The following is a 22,827-nucleotide window of genomic DNA, read 5'->3' as shown; positions in this document are numbered from 1 at the left end:
CGTAGGGTTCTCATGCTTTTATTAGGGATAGAGATAGATGACTTTTGGAACATTGAACAATCAAATGGTTTAAATGGACCACATATATGCCCCCCTTTTATTTTTTGCTGAATGCAAGTGAAGTGGTGTTATGACTGACCCCACTTCAAACGACTCTTTGCATGTGTTTATGAGTTAAGAATGACACAAGTGCTTGTGGGGTGTGGGGGGCAAGAGTCGGGGTTCAAGCTTTCAGGAGAGAGTTTTACACACATATACACTTAAATTAGGCTAAAGTATAAATTATATCTTGTATCAAAAGAAAAAAAAAAAAGAATGACACAAGATTTAAAGCACAAAGACCAGAATCTGTCCCAACCCAAGGTTTCACAAAAGAGTGGTAAAAGAAAATTAAGCAAAAAAACAAAACAAAACAAAAAATTCTTATTTATTTATTTATCTTTACCCTTTTATTTATTTATCTTTATTATTAATGCCGCATTCTCTTATTTGACAAATATTTTTTGGCTAAATAAAAAATAGGGTTTTTCGTGTGCACTTAACTACCCATATACTTCAAAACTGAATATTGTTCAGTAGGATATGAGAAAATACTTGGGAAAAAGAGAAGCTATGTACTATCTGTAACGTTCAAATAAGCATATTTTTTACGAGACACTAGAAGGACGCAATTGGTTGTATAATTGAATTTGGCAGGGTCCAGTCAAAATCATGGATATGTTTTGTTGGGGTTTCATGCTTCTATTAGGGACAGAGAGAGACAAGTCTTCGAAGAGTGTATTATCCAAAAAAAAAAAAAAAAGGTCTTCGAACGATGACTAGATTGACTCTTGGAACATTGAACATTCAAAGGGTTTATATGTACCACACAACTTTTGGCCCAAAACAAACGGCTCTTTGCATGCTTCCACCTAATTTTGCACTTCGCATACTCTCCAATAAGGACGTTTATACACATATATAATTAGAGTCCATTTGGTTGGAGGGGTAGAAAAGTGGGAAAATAAAAAATGGTAAAAGGATGGAAAAGTGGAAGGATAGAAAAGATTTTAATTTCCTTCATTTTTATTTGGTTGGGAGTGGAAAAATAGAGAGTAAGAAAAAGTGAGTTTATATAAATTTAAGTATAAGTGAGTTTATATAAATTTACATATATATCTTTGTTAAAAAATGATACCCAATTAAAACTAAAAAAGTGATAAACAACCAAAAAAAACCAATCGCCTAAATTTATTAAAAAATATAAATCATGTCCATGAAAAAAAAAAAAAAAAAAAAAAAAAAAAAAAAAAAAAAAAAAAAAAAAAAAAAAAAAAAAAAAAAAAAACAAAGAAGAAGAAGAAGAAGAAGGAGAGGCAGTCAACGCTGCCCAGTAAATCAAAAGTAAAAAGGAAAAGAAAAGAAAAAGTGTAAAGAAAAGCAATGTGGGTGATGGCGCAATTGTACATGAGCATTTTCGTCTAAAAATGATGCCCAATTTCTCTCTTCAGTTTTCTCTCCATTTTGAAGAGAAAACTTTTTGGTGGTTCAAGGGAGAAAATAGTGAGTCCTGCCATTTATTTTCCTTTCTCTCCACCTAACCAACAAACACACTCCAAAAAAGTTTTACTTCCCATTTTCTCTCCATATTTTCCTATCCACCCTACTTCACCTCCAAACAAACACACCCTTATATCAGTCCAAAATATAATTTTATCTTAGAGCAATTTTTTTTTCTTCTAAAATGGGTAAAAATATAATAGACTCATTTATTTTGCAACACAACAAGCTAGACATAAGATTTCTATTCCGTCAAGAGACCTTGTTTGTCTTTATTTGTTTTTCTTTTCTTTTCTTTTCTTTTTTTTTTTTTTTGGGAAAAAAAAAACTCATTAAATCAATTTCAGAAAAAAAAAATTTCATGCCCCCCTATGGAATTAGTTACAACAATAACCGGCCATGCAAAACAATTACCCAAAAAATCCTAATTCAAAAGAAATAAGACATACATAGCCCTTGGGAATCAAAATGCAAAACAAAGTTTTCAAGTTGAAAGCACCCCTTTCTTATGAATGCAATAATGCAACATACTCTGCTTTCGATAGCATCTATTCTCTTCCATTTGGTGAATTTTTTTCACTTTTTTGGGGAACCTATCATACACAGGCCATTTCATGCTTAGCGGTATTACTCATGCCCCCCTATTCCAAATGACGACCCTTATATCACAATTTGCAAAGTACGTGCTACTCATCTAATGCATCTTGATACCCAAAAAGAAAAAGGGATGAATATTGCAATAATGCTTCTCTCCACTACAACAAAATGTATTTTTAGCGATGAAAATTAGTGAGGAAATATTTTTCATTGCTAAAAATACAGATTTAGTGACGAAATATGAGTTTTATCGCTAATAATGAAAAAAATTATAACATTTAGAGATGAAAAATAAATTTCGTAACTATTGTGATCTGAAAAATGGGCGCCAATAGGGAAAACTTTGGCACAAACTTAATTAATCTATAGCGACGAAATATTTTGTCGCTAAAAGTTGAAATTTTTAGTGACAAAATATTTCGTCACTGTAGGTATTGCTGTGGATAGTATTAGCGACGAAAATTATTTCGTCACTTTAAGGAAGCTTTAGTGACTAAAAATAATCGTCACTAAAAATAATCATGGTTTTTCATGTCATAGTTTTAGCGACGAAATCACAATTCGTCACTAAAAAGTATTCTATAGCGACAAAATTTGAATTTCGTCGCTAAAAATATTAACAAAATATGGTTTCTTTAGTGATGAAATTAAAATTCATTGCTAAGAGTGTTATAGCAATGAAATTAAAAGTCATCGCTAAAAGCGTAACAAATTCTGTCTCCTTTTGTGATGAAACCGAAATTCGTAGCTAGAAGTGGGCAATAGTGACGAAAACATTTCATCACTAAAGACTTCAATATAAATACTCCCAAACTAGCCCCATTTCAATACCAAAACAAAAAAAAAAAAAAAAAAAATAGCAAGCTTGACTCTTAAGCTCCAACTGTCGCCGATACTTGTGATGAACCCAACCGTCGTCGATAAGCCCACTCATCGTCGCCGATAACCCAACCATCGCCGATAAGCCAAATGAACTCAATCACTGCCCAAATGAACTCAACTGTCGCCGATAAGCCCCCTCACCATCACCGATAATGCAACCATCACCAATAAGCCCACCGTCGCCGATAACTTAAAAGAAAACCAACCGTCACCAATTCGAGCATTCCGTCGCCGATTTGAGCCATCACAAACTCCGTTCCCATTGTGATAGTAAGTCACTCATCCTTTTTCTACTATTTCACAATTTCAAAGAATATCCATTGCTTATTTCTTCATCTCCTTTTCCCATTTGTTTGCTCCATTTGTGTCTCTCTTAATGTTCATTGGTAAATACTGTGAATTTGTAATGTGAAAGGTTTTTGGTATTGTTTTGTTTGTTCGTTTTTATTTTAGCTCTTTTTTTTTTCTTTTTTTCTTTTTCATTTACATGCATTTTATGAGCAGCCAAACAGAGACTATCCGAAAGGCTATGGTTATCTTTATTTGTTTGTAAATTAGAATTCAGTAGCAAATTGTGTTCGGCACTTGCTTCGGCGATATGCATGTTGAAATTTTTTTAATGTTTGAGTTGTACTAACTGCTCTCTTCTTTTTTTTTTCATTTTACAGGAAATGCCTTTCTGATAGGAACCTTTTGTAAGTCAAATTAATGCTTAATACTTTAGGAATGGACATGGTGACATAATTGAATTGTTTTTGGAGTTTATCTCTCTGTGCACTATGTTGATATTATTAGTATTGTTGGCTATATGGGTTTGGTGAAGAGGAGACCCGTAAATTGAATTTTCTTTGCATATAGTTTGTAAAGGCTTTTGATGAATGCCCATTGGTGACATAATTTGAGGGCTTTTTTTTTTTTTTTTTTTTTTTTTTTTTTATTGGTGACAAGGTTAGTGATTGTTTGGGTTGCTGTGGGGGAATAGAAAGAGGCTTAGATCTATGAAAGTTAAAGACCAAAGCTTAGCCAACAAATCAGACTTGTACACTTAGCTTGATCATAGTAAGTAAACTCTATTCAAATACCTATAAAACCCTATACTTGTGATGTTTGTGACTGGTTTTGTGGTGGGTTGTTGTGATGGAGCAAGCAGGTGGCTTGCATGGTGTTATAAGGTGGTTTAAATTCATATTGGGAGTGTTTTAATTTCTTGCAAATGTGAATGGACCTTATTGATTAGATGTGATGAATAGTACTTTAATTGATCTCAATACTTGTAAAAACTCTATACCTGTGATGTTTGTGATTGGTTTTGTGGTGGGTTGTTGTATTGGAGCGAGCGGGTGGCTTACATGGCGTTATAGGGTGGTTTAAATTCATATTGGGAGTGTTTTTAATTTATTACAAATATGAATGGACCTTATTGATTAGATGTGATGAATAGTACTTTAATTGATTTCAATATTTGTAAACACTCTATACTTGTGATGTTTGCGATTGGTTTTTTGGTGGGTTGTTATGTTGGAACAAGCGGATGGCTTGTATGGTGTTATAAGGTTGTTTAAATTTTGAGAGTATTTTTAATTTCTTGCAAATGTGAATGGACCTTATAGATTAGATATGATGAATAGTATTTTATTTGATTTCAATACTTATAAGCATTATAGTTGTGATGTTTGTGATTGGTTTTGTGGTGGATTGTTGTGTTGGAGTAAACAAGTGGCTTGCATGGTGTTATAAGGTAGTTTAAATACATGTTAGGAGTGTTTTTCAATTCTTGCAAATGTGAATGAGTTTTGTTGATTAGATGTGATGAATAGTATTTTATTTGATTTAAATACTTGTAAAACTTTATACTTGTGATGTTGGAAATTGATTTTGTGGTGGCCTACTGTGTTGGAGCAAGTAGGTGGCTTGCACGATGTTATTAGGCGGTTTAAACTAATATTGGGAGTGTTTGAGTGTATAATGTATATTTGTTTAAGTATTAATATAGACTTGTGTATTCATGAAATGTGATAGAACTTTATCTAAGTAGCTTATAGACTTAAATGTTAAAATACATTATGCATGAGTTGTCCTTATTTTACTAAAGTAGCATTCATCTTGTAATTGTAGTCAAACATGGATAAAAGTTGAATGATAATGGATAAGACACCCGATGGTAGATTAAGTCATCCATATATTGAAAAGGTCAATGCATTTATTAATTTTGCAAAAGCGGTTGTGAACTTGAGTAGTAATATTCTGTGCCCATGTATTCACTGTGTGAATTGCTATCGACAATCTCCTCATATTTTGTGTATCCATTTGCTTCATCATGGGATTATGCAATCTTACATTAAATGGTATAATCATGGAGAACCTTGTGTATTGAATGAGAACATTCATGATAATGAAATGTCAGATGGTGATCATATGGATGGTATCAATGCCTTGGTAGGTGACCGAATTAGAAGGGAACCAAGAAATGCAACCGAAGATGAGGAGGTGCGTCATTTTAACAAATTTAAGAATGATGCAAAGCGTGAGTTGTATCCGGATTGCACTGATTATAGTATCTTGAAGTTTGTTATTAAGACGTTGAATGTAAAGGTAATGACTAACTTGAGTAATAAGAGAGTTGATATGATGCTAGAATTGCTAACAAAGGTTTTACTGAAAGGTAACTTGGTTTCAAGGTTAACTTATGAAGCAAAGAAGATATTATGTGACTTAGGCATGTCATACGAGCATATAGATGCATGCAAAAATGATTGTGAACTATTTTGGAAGGAAAATGAAAACCTTGATAAATGTCTGGTGTGTGAGGCGCCTAGGTACAAGGATACACATGCCCAAGGTAAGAAGATTCCTCATAAGGTATTGCGTTACTTCTCGTTGACACCGAGACTAAGGAGATTGTACATGTCAGGGCAAAGAGCTAAGGACATGAGATGGTATATATATAAACGTGTGGATGATGGAATAATGAGGCATCCGACTGATAGTGAGGAGTGGAAGGAGTTTGATTTACAACATCTTGATTTTGCTCTCAAACCTCATAATGTAAGATTGGGGTTGGCTATAGATGGATTTAACCCTTTTGGGAATATAAACAACAACTATAGTATGTGACCTGTCATACTTATCCTCTATAACTTACAATCTTGGTTGGTTATGAAGGAGCTATATTTTATGTTGTCCTTACTTATTCCTAGTCCTCATCAACCAGGAAATGAGATTGATATTTACTTGAAACTATTGGTTAATGAGTTGAAGGAGTTGTGGGAAGAAGGTGTAGAAACTTATGATGCTTATAGTAAAGAGTATTTTCAAATGTGTGCAACTTTGTTGTGGACAATACATGATTATCCTAGATTTGGTAGCGTATTTGGGTGGAGGACAAAAGGTTATCATTCTTGTTATACTTGCAACAATGAACCGTATTCAGAAGCTTTGGAAAGTAAAATTGGATTCATTAACCATCGAGCTTATTTGCCTATGGAACATTGTTAGAGACATAGTCAGTTGCATAATGGTTTATCGGAGAAACGAAAGAAATCTTTAGAGTTGCAAGTGGGAAAGATACAAGAATAGCTAGATAGAGTGCCAAATATAATTTTAGGAAAGCATCCAAGTAACAAGAAGAGACAACTCATTGGGGAGCCAAATTGGTCAAAGGTAAGTATTTTGTACAAGCTTCCATACTGGAAGAATAAGAAGCTTAAGGACACTATTGATGTCATGCATGTGGAGAAGAACATTAGTGAGAGTACTTACGGTACTTTGTTGGGCATTGAGGGGAGAAACAAGGATACTGACAAGGCACGAATAGACTTACAAAATATGAACTTTAGGCACACGTTGCAGTTGAAACAACGTCCTGATGGATCATATGACAAAACTTGGGCTTTCTTTTCATTAAGCCCAAATGAAAGGGATGGTTTCTATAACTTTTTGAAATCAATCAAGTATCCGGATGGCTATGCAGCTAACATATCAAGGTCAGTAAATGCAAAAAATGGTAAATTATCTAGTTTGAAAAGCCATGACTATCATGTGCTACTACAACGAATTCTTCCAATTGGGTTACGAGGGTTTGCACATAAACACATTAGTATTGTATTGTTTGAGTTGGGCAGCTTCTTCTAAGACTTATGCTTAAGGACCCTAAAGTAAAGTGAATTGGAGAAACTAGAAGATCATATAGTTCTTATACTATACAAGCTTGAGAAGTTCCTTCCTCCAGCATTCTTTGATGTTATGATTCACCTTATTGTTCACTTGCCTTAAGAAGCAAATCTAGGAGGCCCGGTACAAAATCAGTGGATGTACCCAATTTAAAGGGAATTAGATCCTTTAATGCATCCATTAATTGCATATTTCCCATGTGGTATAAAATCACATAATATACGTATTTTTTCCTCTTAGGCACCTTAGAAAATTGAAAAGATACGTTTCCAACTAAGCTTGATTAGAAGGTTCGATTGTAAAGGCTTACATTCTCAAAGAATGTATTAACAACTGGTCTTTGTATATTGATGGAATCGAAATTGTGCATAATCGAAGAGAAAGAAATAAAAATTTTGGTGAATCTAGTGAAGGATTAATAGTTTTTTCGTAGATTGCCCGACCTACAAGTAGTAGGCGGAATGATGGCAACTTGTCTCGTGCATTGCTTGATACTACTCGTTGGCACTTGTTGTACAATAGTCCTGAACTAGAGCCTTATTTAAAGTATATGATTTTATATGCATGTCATGCTTGATCAAGTTTTGAATATTATTTGTAATGCTTAACTAAAAATAAATTACCTTATTTTTAACAGTGAACACAAAAGCACATTGCATAATCCTACTAGAGAAGCCATAACTCAAATCCAACGACAAGAGTTTTCCAAGTGGTTTAGAAAACGTATAAGACATTTGAAATTAAATCACGCACTAATAAAAATTAAACATTTAAATAGTTTCGTCATTACTTATTATTAATTAATATCACTTGTTGTATGTCATTATAGATGAATAGATTGAAGGTTAACGAGTCACTAAAAGCTACTAAATAGCTATGGTCATTAGCAAATGGTCCTAAGCCGCATGTGAAGGAGTACACAGTTTATATGGTCAATGGTGTAAAGTTCCATATAAAGGACCTAGACAATTGTCGTGTAACCCAAAATAATGGTATATGTATCGAAGGGGACTATGAGGGAGAAATGCACGACTACTATGGTCATTTGTGCAAAATTTGGGAATTGGATTATGTGTTTCACCATAAAGTTGTTTTACTCCAGTGTGAATGGTACAATACTAGTACCAATAGTCGAAGGAAAACGATAAGAATCGATGCACACTGCACAGGCATTTATGTTACAAGTCGGTGATATGAAAATGACCCTTTTATACTTTTTAGTCAAGCGAGACAAGTTTTTTACCTTCAAAATACCAAATTGGGTGAATCTTGGAAAATTATGCAATCCATCCAACATAGAGGAGTGTTTGATGTCCCAAAAGTCAAGGGTGGGGAATCCAATGATAATACAGAAGATAGTGACGCATTCCAACAAAAAGCGATTGTTGATGTTGTCTTTATTAATGTTGAGGACAATATTATTAACTATTATATGGGTGATGTTGAAACTGAGGTTATTCTTGAAGGTGGAACTTCAAGAGATGCTAATCAAAATGAAGAGCATGACATACCTAATGTTGATCTTGATATAGATTATGTTAGGTTCTAAAGTCTTACGATTTTGTGTATTTAGAACTCTAATTTGTATTGTTGGCAAACCATGATCAAAACAATGTGTTTAGAAGTGTTTTAGTCTAGCTCAAAGTTGTTCTTTTATGTAAAGTTGTAATTGAGTTAAAGCAGGAAAGCATTGTGCCTTTCGGCCTGGCTCGATCGATCGAAAGACAGGCTCGATCGATTGAACTCGAGCAGAATGATTTCTGCAGATTTGCCAACTCAGTCCTAAGTGTTTTAAAACGTTTTTAGGTTTTCTTATTTGTCTTAAGTATAAAAGGCAAACCCTAGCCACATTTTAGTGTTGCTTATAATTGCGATTTGTGTAAATCTCTTGTGAGATCTAGAGGAGCTTTCCTTTACACAAACTTAGGGTTTTCAAGGAGAAGATTTATCTACGCCTTGATGATCAATTCAGTTGTTGCCATTGAAGCTTAAAGAAAACACAAGCGGGTGTGCTTGTATCTGGTAGTGAATCCAAGAAAGAAGGAGTCCGTGGATTCGGAGCTTACACGTGGTCGTGTCAGTAAGTTCTACTAGTTGGTAGTAATAAGAAGTCGAGTGTGGGGGCTTGTAAGTCTTATTATATGAACTTTGATTCTTTCAAGATAGTGGATTCAAGTTTACCTTGAGGATAGCTAGGTCAAATCCTCCTCAAGTTTTTACCGGTTTGGTTTCCTGGGTGATCATATCTGGTGTTATTTATTTTCCGTCACTTTGCATGATTTGATCTTATTATTGTGATAACCTAGACTTGTTTAATTGGACTAAGTAACAACTTGGCTAATTACCTAGGTTAAATCAATTATTTAAGGGGTCTAAAAACTATCAGATTATGATATGTAGAGTTCATAAGAATTGTCTTAAATATTGTGTGCTTGTCTTAAAGTTTTATGCTTGTCTAAGTAGCAGTTGTTTTGTACTTATCTTAAAATTGATATAGATATTGATATGGTCATTTGTTGTGTTGAGTTAGTAGTAATTATGTTCAAATTTAACATTTGTGAATTGCTTGATATGGATAATGGTATAAACTATGATATGTAAAGTTAGTAGTAATTGTTATTGAGATGTTTTGTACTTATCTTGAACTTGATACGAATATTGATGTGGTCATTTTTTGTGTTGAGTTAGTAGCAATTGTGTTCAAATTTTGTACTTGTGAGTTGCTTGATATGGATAATGGTGTGGACTTTGATGTTAAGTTAGTTGCAATTGTACTTATCTTTCATATCAATACATAGTTTCAAAAAATGCACAAAAAGGCCAAATACACTCATAGCATACCAAGGTATGAGATGGCAAGATTGGATAGAATAAGGCAAAACCAAGAGAGATTCGATGCTTTGGGATTGAAGCACATCTCAACTTCTCTAAAGTATTCTAAAAACTAGGTTAAATCAATTTTTTAAGGGGTTTAAAAACTATCAAGTGGTATCAGAGCGTGTAGCTCTTTTGTTGTTGATCCTTTAATCACTAAGCTGATCCTTGACCCCTGTTGTCATGGAACACGGACACTCTCTAGTTATTCCTCCTCACTTTGATGGGAATAATTATGCTTATTGGAAAGTAAGGATGAAAGCATTCTTGAAATCCATTGATGAGAGAGTGTGGAACTCTGTTGAATACGGATGGGAGAAGCCCACAACTCCTGTTAGTGAGTGGGAAACTTCTCAAAAAGAAGCAGCTGCGTTTAATAGCAAGGTTATGAATGCGATCTTTAACGCTGTTTCTATGGAGGAATTTAAGAGAATCTCTAATGTTGAAGTTGCTCATACTGCTTGGAATATCCTCCAAACTGTGCATGAAGGCACAAAGGCTATCAAAATTAATAAATTACAGCAATTGACTTCTAAATTTGAAAGCATCGGGATGTCTGATGATGAATCTTTTGATGAATTCTATGCTAAATTGAATGATATTGTTAATTCTGCTTTTAACTTGGGTGAAATCTATGATCAACCTAAAATTGTTAGGAAGATTCTTAGATCTTTAACTGAAAACTTTAAACCCAAGGTGACTGCCATTACTGAAAGTAAGGATGTGGACTCCATCCCTATTGATTAACTTGTAGGATCTCTTCAATCTTACGAGTTGGATCTACCTAAAACTACCAAATCTAAATCGATGGTTCTTAAGTCAATTGATGATGTTGAAGGTGGTGGATTTGATGATGAGCTCTCTGCTACAGAGATTGCCTACCTTGCCAAGAACTTTAGAAACTTTCTCAAGAATAGTAATAGAAAGGCAAGAGGCATAAACACTGCTGAACCTAGAAACTTTAGGAAGCATGATCCCACTAAGGTTAACAGTAATGATAAACCTAGAGAAAAAGTAGGTCAATCTTCCAATAATTCTTTGGGCTTTCAGTGTTTTGGATGTTAAGGGTATGAACACATGAAATCTAAATGTCCTACCTATTTGAAGTCTAAGGGTAAGGCTATGGCTGTAACTCTTAGTGATGGTGAAGTTTCTGATAATGAGTCGGATTGTGATAAGGATGGAAACTTCATTACTTTCATCGCTACTGCTGTAGTCGATGAGAGCATATCTGTTGAAGAGAACCCTTCTGATGGGGAACTCTCTGAAGATGCAGATCTTCAAGAGGCCTATAATAAACTTTGCAAAGTTGCTGCAAAGGATGCTATGAATGTTGAACTTGGCCTGAAGAAAATTAAATCTCTTGAGCTTGAAAAGAAGAATTTGCTTGTTAAACTGTTTGATGCTAATGAATTTTTAAACAATGTGAAAACTGAAAACATGTTTTTACTTGATAAAGTTAAATCTTTGGAACTTGATTTATCTGTTCCTAGATCTGCTAGTTCTAAACTTGATCAAATGCTGAGTGTTTAAAAGTCTTCTTCTGACAAAACTGGATTAGGTTATGTTGAAAGCATCTCTATGTCTGCTCCACATTCCACAAAGTTTGCTCCTTCATCTTCTTCTTCTGAACCTTCCGTGAGTGAGATAATGAGTGAAATTGTCAAACCCCCTGTGAGTGAGGTTGTTAAACCCTTAGAAGGTTCATCATCTAGGAAGATTAGGGTTGATCTGAAAGAGTCTAAGTCTAAGAAGCCTACCCTATCAAAGGACAAGACACATGATAAGCCTGCATAAGTTTGTCACTTTTATGGAAAGTTTGGACACATTCGTCCAAATTGTTACAAGCTGCAAGCTGCTAAGAGAGCAAACAAATCAAAGGTACCTGTGCCTCAAGCACAAGATCTTATAGTACTTAGCATTTGATCAAGTTTAAAACTAGCAGATCTAGCAACAGATAAATCAAGTTCCAAAGATTTAACTTTATCAAGCAAAAGCATGTTTTCAGTTTTCACATTGTTCAAAAGTTTAGAACTAGTGGTGTTCCCCCTCCTTTGTCACCAGGACTTTTAGCGACGAGATTTCAGCGATGAAATGAGTTTCATCGCTAAAAGTCCAATTTTGTCACTTAAGGTTCTTAGCGATGAAAAATTGGACTTTTAGTGATGAATTTTTTCATCATTGAAAGTACATTTTGTTATAGTGCTCTCTCTCTCTCTCTCTCTCTCCACTCGATAAGAGCTTCTTCATCTTATTCTTCTTCTTGCTCCAACTTACCAGCATACATTAGAAACTAGTGCTAAATACATTAGAAACTATCACTGCATAAGCTAAACAGACTACTCCTCTAACCAATCACTCAAGAGTTGACCAAAATTTTGCAAGTGAAATTTGCTTTATACAAGCGTTGAAGCGCTTGTGCTACATCTGTTTCAAAGTTGCATTAAAAACACTAGCATCCATGGCAATTGCTTTGGACATAGCCATGAGAGATAAGGCTACTAAAATTGGGACCCATGGTTGCCTTCGTGTGGACCCCGAAATTATATGACCAAAATCGTCTCTCATTATTATTCCTACACCGTATAAGTTCCATATGTATACTCAATAGCTTTTATAGCCCAATTGACTAATACCAATTTGGGAATGGAGTTTGCCATCTAAGAGCACTAGTATCCGGGGATGCAAAAAATAAAAAACTTATTTTTGCATCTTCAAATACTACTTTATGTATTTTACTAACCCATTTTGCTACTCACCCAACATCTCAGTTTTTATTTTTACATACAACTCAATAAAATAATATAAACTACTTAATAAAATAATAAAAAGTACTGTTCTCTCTTTTTTTCCTCCCACTATCTTTTTCTCTTCACACACAACTACAAGATTAAAATAATATATTTTTTTCTTTACAGTAAGGTTGCATATATGCAACCTTTTTGTTCATAGGTTTCAACTTTTTTTTTTAAGTTTACAAACCCAGATGGAGCGGGTTTTGGGTGTCTTGAGTTGTAACATAGCAATTGGAGGGTTTTTACACCTCCCAATACTAGTGCTCTAACCCCAAATGGACAGTATTCAATCCAACTCTACCATTTAGAACGGTCCAACTATGTCTTGTAAAGTGGCAAGGAAATCAACCAACATGCATTTTGGCTCAATATGCTAAAGGAATTGATACTTATATAACTTGGATAGAAGAAAATTCTAGTATGCTTAAGTCCACATTGGCTCAGGATGTTTTGAATTTATCTTCTTCTAAATGAACGTGCCTATTTGATAAGGGCTATACATAATTGTGACTAGACAATACATGCTTGTATCCTTGTATTTTATGGTTTTTATTAGAATTGGTAATAATTGGTATACGCCTAAGCCAATTTTGTTTATCTTTCTTCTTACTATAAGCAACGAGAGGCATTATTGTAAAAGTCCCCTTGCTTAGTTAACTAGACATATTCGATATTATAAATGTAGTAAAAGATATGTAATCTTGATCATTAGTTAATAAGTTATAACACCACTGCGCACCCTTGATACGATGGTCACTCCACAAGTATAAGTGCTTGTGGAATGTGGAAGATAAGAACCAGAGTTCAAATCTTTAGAAGAGAGTTTCACACACATTTATACTTAGATTAGACTATAGTAGAATTTCTATTTTGTATATATATATATATATATATATATATAAATAAGGTCATAACTAAGGTTATAATTGAGTACTGACAACTAGTGAATTGCTGAATTTAACTCAACAATAATAAAAAATTTGTTCAAAATCAACTCGAACTCAAGTCAAGCTTACACACAACTTTTGAACTCAATCTTGTCAAAAAACCCAAAAGCTTAAGCTTAGCTTGACAAGATTTGATTCATTACTTAAGTTGAGCTCAAGCTCTATATTGAGCTTAAAAATCAAGCTCTTGAATTGGTGCTCAAACACAATCTTGGTACAAGCTCATGCACTCAAGCTTAAACTAAAGCATATAATCAAATGCTTAAATTTGAAAAAAAAAAAAAAATCATTTTGATGATAAAAGATACACACACATTACAATGAAATTATAATCCTGATTTCCCAATGTATTGTTTATTATTATTAACAATTGTTCAACTTACAATATTACCGAACTGACATTATTATTATATATTGTTTAGTGCATATGCCTAAACTTATATTGTTATTTTTACATTAACTTTAAAATTTGGTACATAAATCAAATAAACTGAATAGATTAAAAGAAAAAAATTATAGAAAACAGTCTCTGGGATTTTATATGATATAACACCCTAAAGAGACCTTGCCAATATTCTTCATCAACTCCGAGACTTATAGTCTAAAAAACCTGATCAATAATATTATGAAGATTATGAAGCATCTTTGAAAATATAATCGGATTAGGTAGTGTAAAAAGGATCATATATTAATAGAAGAAAAGACAGATCTATAGGTATATATATATATATATATATATATATTTATGATAATTCAATTATAGAGATAATTAAGTAGAATAACCTTGAATTTCAGTTAGCTCAATTGGTAAAAAATTTTATAGTTGAATAAGAAATCTGAGGTTCAATCAGAAGTTAAAACTCTCTTTAAAAAAAAAAAAAGAATAACGAAGCAGAACTGATATTTTGATGTTGATTGTAATTGTAGTCCTCACCTGAAATTTGGCTTTTTCATATCATTTCAAGAAATATAATTCATTCCACTCTGAAATTTGAATAATTGGATCAAGGTTCCTCAAAATAGGTCAAGACCCCAGTTGAAAATAGGGAGCGACAAGCCCAATTGAACATCTTCCCAGTTTTGGGGGCCCGCCCCGGTGGAGTGGATATGAGATAGACCGGGCACTAATTTTTTAAGTAAATGGAAAACATAACAACGAGAAATAGTTTGTGGGTCTCTGGTGAGCAGGGGAAGAAGCCTTTATGTGAGGTCTTCCGTAGGCCATAGCTATTAGTTATCTAGATTTGAGAATTGTAAAGAAGATGAGATGGTGAGAAATAGAGAATGAAAGATTTGAGAGTAAAATTGTGAATTAGTCAAAAACAGATTTTTAGATAAGGAAAATGAAATTTTTTACCTACTTAAACGAAAAATTAAAAAGTGGACCTGCCTAAATTGCCTGTCAACCTGACCCAACCCTCTATTATAGCAGGTTGTATTTGGGTTGATCCATTTTTCAAGGATTAGAAAAAAAAAAAAAAAAAAAAAAAAAAAAAAAAAAAAAAAAAGTAATTATACTTATATCTACTCTTTTTGTTCGGGTAATGACTAATGAGTTTGGGTTCAAATTTGCATAGTAAAGGACCTGTTTAGTCTAGCTTTTGAAGAAATTTTAAATGCTTTAAGATCAGTTTTTATTCTATTTCGATTTTTTTTTTTTTTTTTTTTTTTTTTTTTTTTTTTTTTTGTGGCCAGTCCATTGAACAAAAATAAAATGAAGATATACAAGACAATGCCAAATTTGGGCTGGGTTATTTTTTAGGGGAAAAAAAAATCACTTTGGGCTCTATATCTTAAAGACATTGTCAATTTAAATTCTGTTATTTTTTATTTGCAGTAATTTAGGCTTACTATGAACTCATTTATAGAAATTAATTGCAAATTGAAAATAACAAAACCAAATTAACTACTAAAATATAGAAACTAAATTGATAATAATGTTTAAAATGTAAGAACAAAGATAATATTTATGCCTATTTTTTTAATGTATTCATGGCTTAGCTTGGGTCGGAGATTACTCAATCCATGGTCCATGAAAAAAAAAAAAACATTTTGAAAACCAATCCACTTATGGGCGGCTTTATAGAACGGACCACAAACCACTCACAGATTGTGGACTTTTTTTTTTTTAAGCAAAATACTGTGGACTTCATGTTCATGACAAGGGGGTGGAGTGATGTAAATTGACTAAAAAAAAAAAAAAAAAAAAAAAAAAAAAAAAAAAACCCTCAAATTGACTATTAAAATATTAAGATCAAATTGATAATAATTCTAAAATGTAAGGTCTAAGATTCATGGTCAATGGATTAAAAAAAAAAAAAAAAAAAAACATTTAGAAAGTCAATCCACTTATGCCGGCTTTGTAGAACGGAGGACCAACCAGTCACAAATTGTGGACTTCATGATAAGGGGTGGACCGATGTTCAAACTTTCTCATCTTTAACGTCTGTTTCTTTTCCTTTCATTTTGACAATAGTTGGTAGATTTTGGTCTCGCATATTCTCTTCCTTCCGCCTCTCTTAACAAAAAAAATCAAAAACTCTGTAATGGCAAGCAAAGTGAGAAATGTTATCCTCTGTTTGTCATGTTTGCTACTCTTCGTGGGGCCATCTTCTTCTCTGCTAGAGACATTAGTGCAAGGACAGGAGGTCAAGGATGGGGATGAATTAGTTTCAGCTCAAGGAAACTTTAAACTAGGATTCTTCACGCTTGAAAGTAACAACTACTACTTAGGAATATGGTACAACGACAACCGTCAACGCCAGGACAATTTAGTGTGGGTTGCAAATCGAGACTCTCCTATCTTTAACAATTCTGGAAGTCTTACCATTGATGATAACGGGAATTTGAAAATTTCACACGGTGGGGGTCTTCCTATTGTTCTATATTCAGGACAAGGAGGAAGTAACACAAGTGCTGTTCTACTTGACACTGGTAATTTTGTACTGCGCGAACTGAATAATTCAGAGGAATTGTGGCAAAGCTTTGATTATCCTAGTCACATTCTTGTGCCTGGAATGAAACTTGGAGTTAATCGGAAAACGGGACATACTTGGTCTCTAACATCATGGAGAGGAGTGGTGGTTCCTGACTTGGGCGTATTTACCTTTGGCATGGACTCCAACCATACAAATCAATTGGTCATCTTGTGGCACGACAACATCTATTGGACTAGTGGATCTTTGGAACGTGGGCATTTCACCTCATCTTTTTCAGGTATTTCAGATTCTTACTACAATTTTAGCTACATATCAAATGAGAATGAAACATTCTTCAACTACTCTGTTGAAACAAGTTTCACAAAGTCGCCGCGGTTGGTGATAGATTACTTGGGAAGACTTTCTGACGATAGAGGCATTCTGGTTGATTGTATTTCTCGTTTCTCTGGTTCATCAAAAGTGGAAAGATGTATGCCGGCGCAGCTTCCTGAGTGTAGGAGCCCTGATGATGTATTTTATTCACATTTCACTTTCATGTACAATGATGGATTCAAGTTCAGTGAAAGTGAAAACCTGACTGTCATGGATTGTGAGGCCAAGTGCTTGAACAATTGTTCTTGTGTTGCCTATGCATCTACAATCGAGGATGCCCAAACTGGTGTGAGATTTGGACTAGCACACCGGCAAGATTTAATGGATCTTTAAACTCAAATGCAAGGACAATATACTTCCTTAATTCAGCAATTGGTAAGTCTACTTCACACCCAACTTATAACATTAAAACATATAATTGATGTATTACCTGTACATGTAGAAAATAAGACCATACGCTATCCATGGCTTTGATGTGTAGGATTGATAATTTGATATACTGGTGGCTTGATGTAGAAAACTAAATTAACTGATTAATTTGTTGTCGACATGGTAAAAATGGATAAATACAAATTGTTGGTTTCTTAACAAGTTCAATAATTTCCAAAAGATTTATCTGGACTGTGAAGGTTAAAGCATATTAAATCATAAGAGAATTGAAAAGAAGTACTATTGGTACATAGTAGAACATTGAAAGTTTGTTTGTCCATGTAGCAAATAAAGAAGAAAACAGGAGGGCAAACAGGTGGTGGAGATGGCTCATCATGGCAGTGGGGGCGATTATTATCTCGTTTTACTGATTCTTAAGCAACACTAAATGGAGGGAAAAAAAAAAAGAACAGAATTAAAGGCACCATGCTTCTAATATAGATTTTTTAGATATATTACTGATGATTGAATATCTACCACTTTTTGTTTACCACTCTATCTGTGATTGGTGGAACATAGAGTGATACACAAAAATTGGTACAAAGGATTTGTATTCTATGAAAAAAATTCAATTAACATTTTCCATATATGTTGGGAGAGAAAAACAAACAAAAGATGCTGATACAAGAAATTGGGGGTAATGCAATTCCTTCCACAGTATATGACAAAGTGAAGAAAAAAAAATAAAGGTGGACAAGCTAGCCATGAGTTGTAAACTTCAGCTTTGAAGCATTTTGGCTACTACAAATAATTTCTCAACTGAAAATAAATTAAGAGAGGATGGCTTTGGATTAGTTTCTAAGGTTAGCTCTCTCTCTCTCTCACTCATAAAATTTGAATATATGACTTGACTTAACACAATCGTCTCTCTCTCTCTCTTGTTTTTGTTTTTTGGGTATGATAATGGAACTAAAGACATAGCCTAGCTAATCCTATTTGACCAATCAATAAATTAGTACTTGAGCTGAGCCCATGGACTAGGTAGAATCTTGACACAAAGTTTAAAATGTAAGTAAAGATTGAATTAAGATAATGTGAGTAAGACTAACCCAATTTACTTTTAGGGTAAATTATTAGATGGGTAGTAAATAGCAGTGAAGAGACTTTCAATAAGATTTGGATAGGGATTGGTAGAGTTCAAGAATAAAACTATTATTATTGCCAAACTCTGACGCACTAATCTTGTCAGTCTTTTAGGGTTTTGCATTACAGAAGAAGAAAAAATTACTAAGCTATGAGCATATGCCCAACAAAAGCCTAACTTCTTCCTTTATGCCCAGATATATGATCATATTAGCAAAATTGGCTTATGTGAAGATTTTTTTCTCTTTTTATTTAAAATAAAAAAAAAATAATAATTTGCTTGCTAGTGTTTTCTACTATGAGTCAAATTCTACTAAAAAGTGTTTATAAAATTGGAAAACATGCTTTTTGCAATGATTGGTGTTTTTTTAATAAAATCTGATGTACTCAACTTTGGGGTTCTACTATTAGAAATCATGAGTGGCAAGAAAAAAAAATAGTCGCTATCACTTTGAGTATGCACTCAACCTTATAGGATAGGTGAGTTTCTCACTTGAACCCTTCTTAACCTGTATTTGGAATTTTGAACTTAACAATTGTCATTTTATGAACAATTGGACTTGTATCAGGCTTGGTAGTTATGGAATGAAGGTAAAAGTAATTTAGAGCTAATAGACCCAACAGTACTAGATGCATGCGCCATGCCCTCCATTTGAAGTATCGAGAGGCATTCACGCTAGTCTCTTATCTTTACAGGATCAGGTAATGGATAGACCCACCATGCTGGATGTTGTTTCTATGCTTCAAATGAAACTCTTAAACTATATCCTCCTAAACTACCTGCATTTTTTACCAACAAAGTTGCAGAAGAGTCAGAGGTTTTAGAAACTAAGCCAAAAAACTATTCCATATGTTGAGACTAATGCAAGCAGTAAACGGCAAAAGGAAACAGAGCTTAAACGACAATCAAGATCAAAACAGAAGAAGAAAAATGACACACCACAAGGATAATGCCTCAGCACGTGTGAAGGAAAGAAAGCATGTGAATTAGAAGTTAGAAGCTCCAGCTGTCGTGTATTCACTAGTGTAATTATAAGTGATAGTTATACTGTTAGGATGGTTGTTAGAAAAGTTAGTTAGAGTTGTTATTTTGGCGCCTCTTTGCATCTCTGTTTGTACATGTATATATTAGTAACCAATGCTTGTAAATTAACACTTACTTGATTTCAATGAATTAGAATCAATTCAGAAATTCTCTTTCTCTCTCCAGAAACTTCTTTTCTTTACATGGTATCAGAGCAGAGTGCTTCTGTTGAATTTCTGTTTTCCCTTTCTTGTTTTTCCAATACCTGATTTTCGTTTTCACAATCCTTGAAGCTTCTTCATTGGCTTCCACCATTGATTCCTCACAATCAGTCCTTGTTTCAACAAATCCTTCACAATCTGTGCCTGCTTCAAGCACGGCTATAGCAGACGAGTATGCTAATAATCCATACTTTCTTCCAGCTAATGAAAATCCAAGTTTTGTTCTTACTTCTCAGCCTTTGACTGGTCTTGAAAACTACATGAGCTGGGCTAGATCTATGTTTTTGGCTTTAAGCTCTAGGAACAAATTTGGTTTCGTCAATGGTTCAATCATAAAACCAGATCCTAATTCTCCATTGTTCAATTGATGGAGTCATTGCAATACCACAGTGCTGTCCTGGTTAACCAATTCTCTTAGTTTGGAGCTTAAAGTAAGTGTGATGTACATCAATAATGCCAGGGATTTGTGGATTGATCTTAAGGATAGGCTTTCACAAGGTAATACTCCAAGAATGTTTGAGCTTAAGAAGGAGATTTCTCATCTTTCAAAAGGGTCTCTCTCAGTGAGTTCTTATTTCACCAAGTTCAAAACTTTGTGGGATGAATTTGTCAATTATCAACCCTTTACTGTTTGTATTGTGCTTGCACTTGTGGTGCTAAATCTTCTCAATTGAATGCTCAACATAAGGAACATGTTTTTCGTTTCTTAATGGGGTTAAATGATAGCTATGGAAATCTTATTGCTCAAATTCTGTTAGTTAAGCATTTTCCTTCCCTTAGCAAAGTATGTTCTTTGATCTTACAAGAAGAGAAAAGAGGAAATATAGGTCATGGGGCTAACATGACATATCTTGTTGAAGCTGCTGCTACAATGTTTGTGAATAATAGTAACAAAGGTCACACTTAAGCGTATAATGGTGGTAAAGGAGGGGGGGCATTCTAAGAAAGAAAGGCCTATTTGTACCTATTGTGGTCTGACAGTGGTACTCAATCCCTCCACCAGGCTGCTTCAGTAATGGCACCTGCTGTTGATACCATATTTTGTTCGCCATCGATTTGCGTGTTGGACCCCGAAAAATCTAAAAATATTATTTTCTCCCCATGGGGCCATGAGAACATCCAAATGACGTGGTGCAACCCGTTCAAACATCGGAGCACCCAAAGTGCCTTTTTTAGCTAAAATGACCAAAATACTCCTAGTCAACCTATGGTTGACCGAAGGTCAAACAAGGTCAAATCCACACAAAATAACACCTTTCATAGTTTTTCATCAAACCCAAGCTTCTCGAAGATTTTTAGCCACTTTGACCAAGTTTAACCCGAAGTTGACTCTAGGTGGGCCCCGAAAACTCTAATTTTGATCCGGCCATCGGAATGGTTGAAACCAATGTCATTGTGAAGATTATCAAATTCTCATTCCAAAGACTATTCATGGGTCAAAATCGAAGTTAGAACGACTGAGATATCACAAAAACTGGGATAACGCACTAATTGATGCACTGCTAACTTCCCGGAGCCATAACTTTTGATCCGACCATTGGATTTTTGAGTTCCATACCCTTTTAGAAACTGAAAATCAAGATCTTTCCAAGAGTGTCAAGATCAACCCAATCAAAGGACTTTTGAGGATGGCGGCCCTTGAAGAGCCACCACCTCGAAAAATGCGTCGGGGCTAGAAATAGCCCAAGGCACCCCTCAGACCAACTTTTCTAGGCTTTTACTCTCTGCTTGGAAGATTTCTGAGGAATGTGTGGAGCTGGACACCAACGGCACACCAAGTGTTTAAGGCCTTTGGCATCCCTAAAACCTTCAAGATTCCTAGAAATTGCTATTGATTTCAGGATCCCCACGTGCTCCAAGCAACTTTTAAACTCACAATCAAAAAGCTCCTTGTCCACCCAACTGGACCAACCAGTAATCTTCCCCAGGACAAAGTCAAAGAAAATAGGAACTACCACTCAGGATCCCCGTCTAATTTGAAGATCCAAAATCTGCCTTGGATCTGGAATCTAGGCAGAATTGGCGAACCCAGGCTGACTGAAAAAAAGCCAGGTGTGAGGGGAAGGAGGAGCCTCGTCGTGGGACACCTGAGGAAAGAACATGCAAGAGGTGTACCAGGGAGCCTGTAAAGGGAACATTGGGCGATCTACAACCTCCTACACCTCGCCCTGTGCTGACCCTGAAGAACCCTCGCCTTCAGAAGAAGTGGGAGAACGCTCCCTCCTTTTTTGTGAAGAAGAAGAAGCCTTGGAATAATGGTGCAACAAGAAAGGTTAGGGTGTAGGACAAAAAAAAAAAGAAGGGACGAAGGAAAGAACTAAGAGGAAGAAGGTGAGTTTGAAAAGAAAAATATCTCTGGAAGTGAAAAGATGGCTTGAAGTGACTGCAATAATGACGCAAAGAAAATTGGAGAAGACGAAGTATAGGAAAACGTGCTAGTTGCTAATATTCAATTTTATAAGAAAAAGTTATTGTCAGTTATTAATGGGAGTTACGAGAAACGTAAGAAGTGGAAGGGGGAAGTTTACTCAGACACTTAGCTGCCATGTTCAGTGGAAAGAGGGGGAGTTACAAAAGGAGTGGGATACTTGAAAAAAATCAGGATACTAGAGGATAACGTAAAGGAGTAGGACCCCAAGAAGCAAAGAGAGGGGATCTCGAAACGGACTGAGACAACAAGTGAAAAAATTCTTACAAAAATCAAGAGTCTTGTCTGCTCACGCAGTCACGTGTGGGTTGTAGGCAACCTACGAGCTCAGAGGGCTAAATGTTAAGGCCCAACATATCACAATATTGCATCAAAGCCCAAAACAATACAAAGGATTGAAGTCTAGGAACCATTTGGGCTTTCAATGAATAGGGAAGGCCCAAGTCCATTAAAAGCCAATAGGAAGGGACCCAAGCACATGAATAGGCAAGCTTTGGGTCTCACTAAACAAAGAAAAGAAGAAGTGC

At 34.7% G+C, this 22,827-nt stretch overlaps 2 protein-coding genes across 3 annotated transcripts; both read left to right on the top strand.

The window, feature by feature from the left end:
* Positions 1-5,160: 5,160 nt before the first annotated feature.
* Positions 5,161-8,737, top strand: LOC115990198. The gene is made up of 4 exons (XM_031114045.1): positions 5,161-6,063; positions 6,181-6,406; positions 6,623-7,001; positions 8,488-8,737. The coding sequence occupies exons 1-4, from the start codon at positions 5,161-5,163 to the stop codon at positions 8,735-8,737; spliced, it is 1,758 nt and encodes a 585-aa protein (XP_030969905.1).
* A 7,555-nt stretch (positions 8,738-16,292) lies between these two features.
* Positions 16,293-19,753, top strand: LOC115989688 (G-type lectin S-receptor-like serine/threonine-protein kinase CES101). Of its 2 annotated transcripts, none has more exons than XM_031113501.1 (2): positions 16,293-17,490; positions 19,197-19,753. In XM_031113501.1, the coding sequence occupies exon 1, from the start codon at positions 16,351-16,353 to the stop codon at positions 17,446-17,448; it is 1,098 nt and encodes a 365-aa protein (XP_030969361.1). In that variant the 5' UTR covers positions 16,293-16,350; the 3' UTR covers positions 17,449-17,490; positions 19,197-19,753. The 2 variants fall into 2 exon arrangements, with proteins under 2 accessions (XP_030969361.1, XP_030969360.1); XM_031113500.1 differs by lacking the exon at positions 19,197-19,753 and adding an exon at positions 17,830-17,939.
* Positions 19,754-22,827: the final 3,074 nt, after the last annotated feature.

This window comes from Quercus lobata, chromosome 5 (genome assembly GCF_001633185.2).
Source record: "Quercus lobata isolate SW786 chromosome 5, ValleyOak3.0 Primary Assembly, whole genome shotgun sequence".
Lineage (NCBI taxonomy): Eukaryota > Viridiplantae > Streptophyta > Magnoliopsida > Fagales > Fagaceae > Quercus > Quercus lobata.
The sequence above is the reverse complement of the archived record's forward strand: the minus strand, read 5'-3'. Positions and strand labels throughout refer to the sequence as shown.

What these genes read in the sequence shown, in the direction of transcription:
- LOC115990198 (XM_031114045.1), top strand. Translation starts at nt 5,161, where the DNA reads ATGGATAAGACACCCGATGGTAGATTAAGTCATCCATATATTGAAAAG. An exon ending in TTGCTCTCAAACCTCATAAT is followed by an intron (nt 6,064 to 6,180) that starts GTAAGATTGGGG and finishes TTGGTTATGAAG; the next exon opens with GAGCTATATTTTATGTTGTC. An exon ending in ATTTGGGTGGAGGACAAAAG is followed by an intron (nt 6,407 to 6,622) that starts GTTATCATTCTT and finishes ATATAATTTTAG; the next exon opens with GAAAGCATCCAAGTAACAAG.
- LOC115989688 (XM_031113501.1), top strand. Translation starts at nt 16,351, where the DNA reads ATGGCAAGCAAAGTGAGAAATGTTATCCTCTGTTTGTCATGTTTGCTA.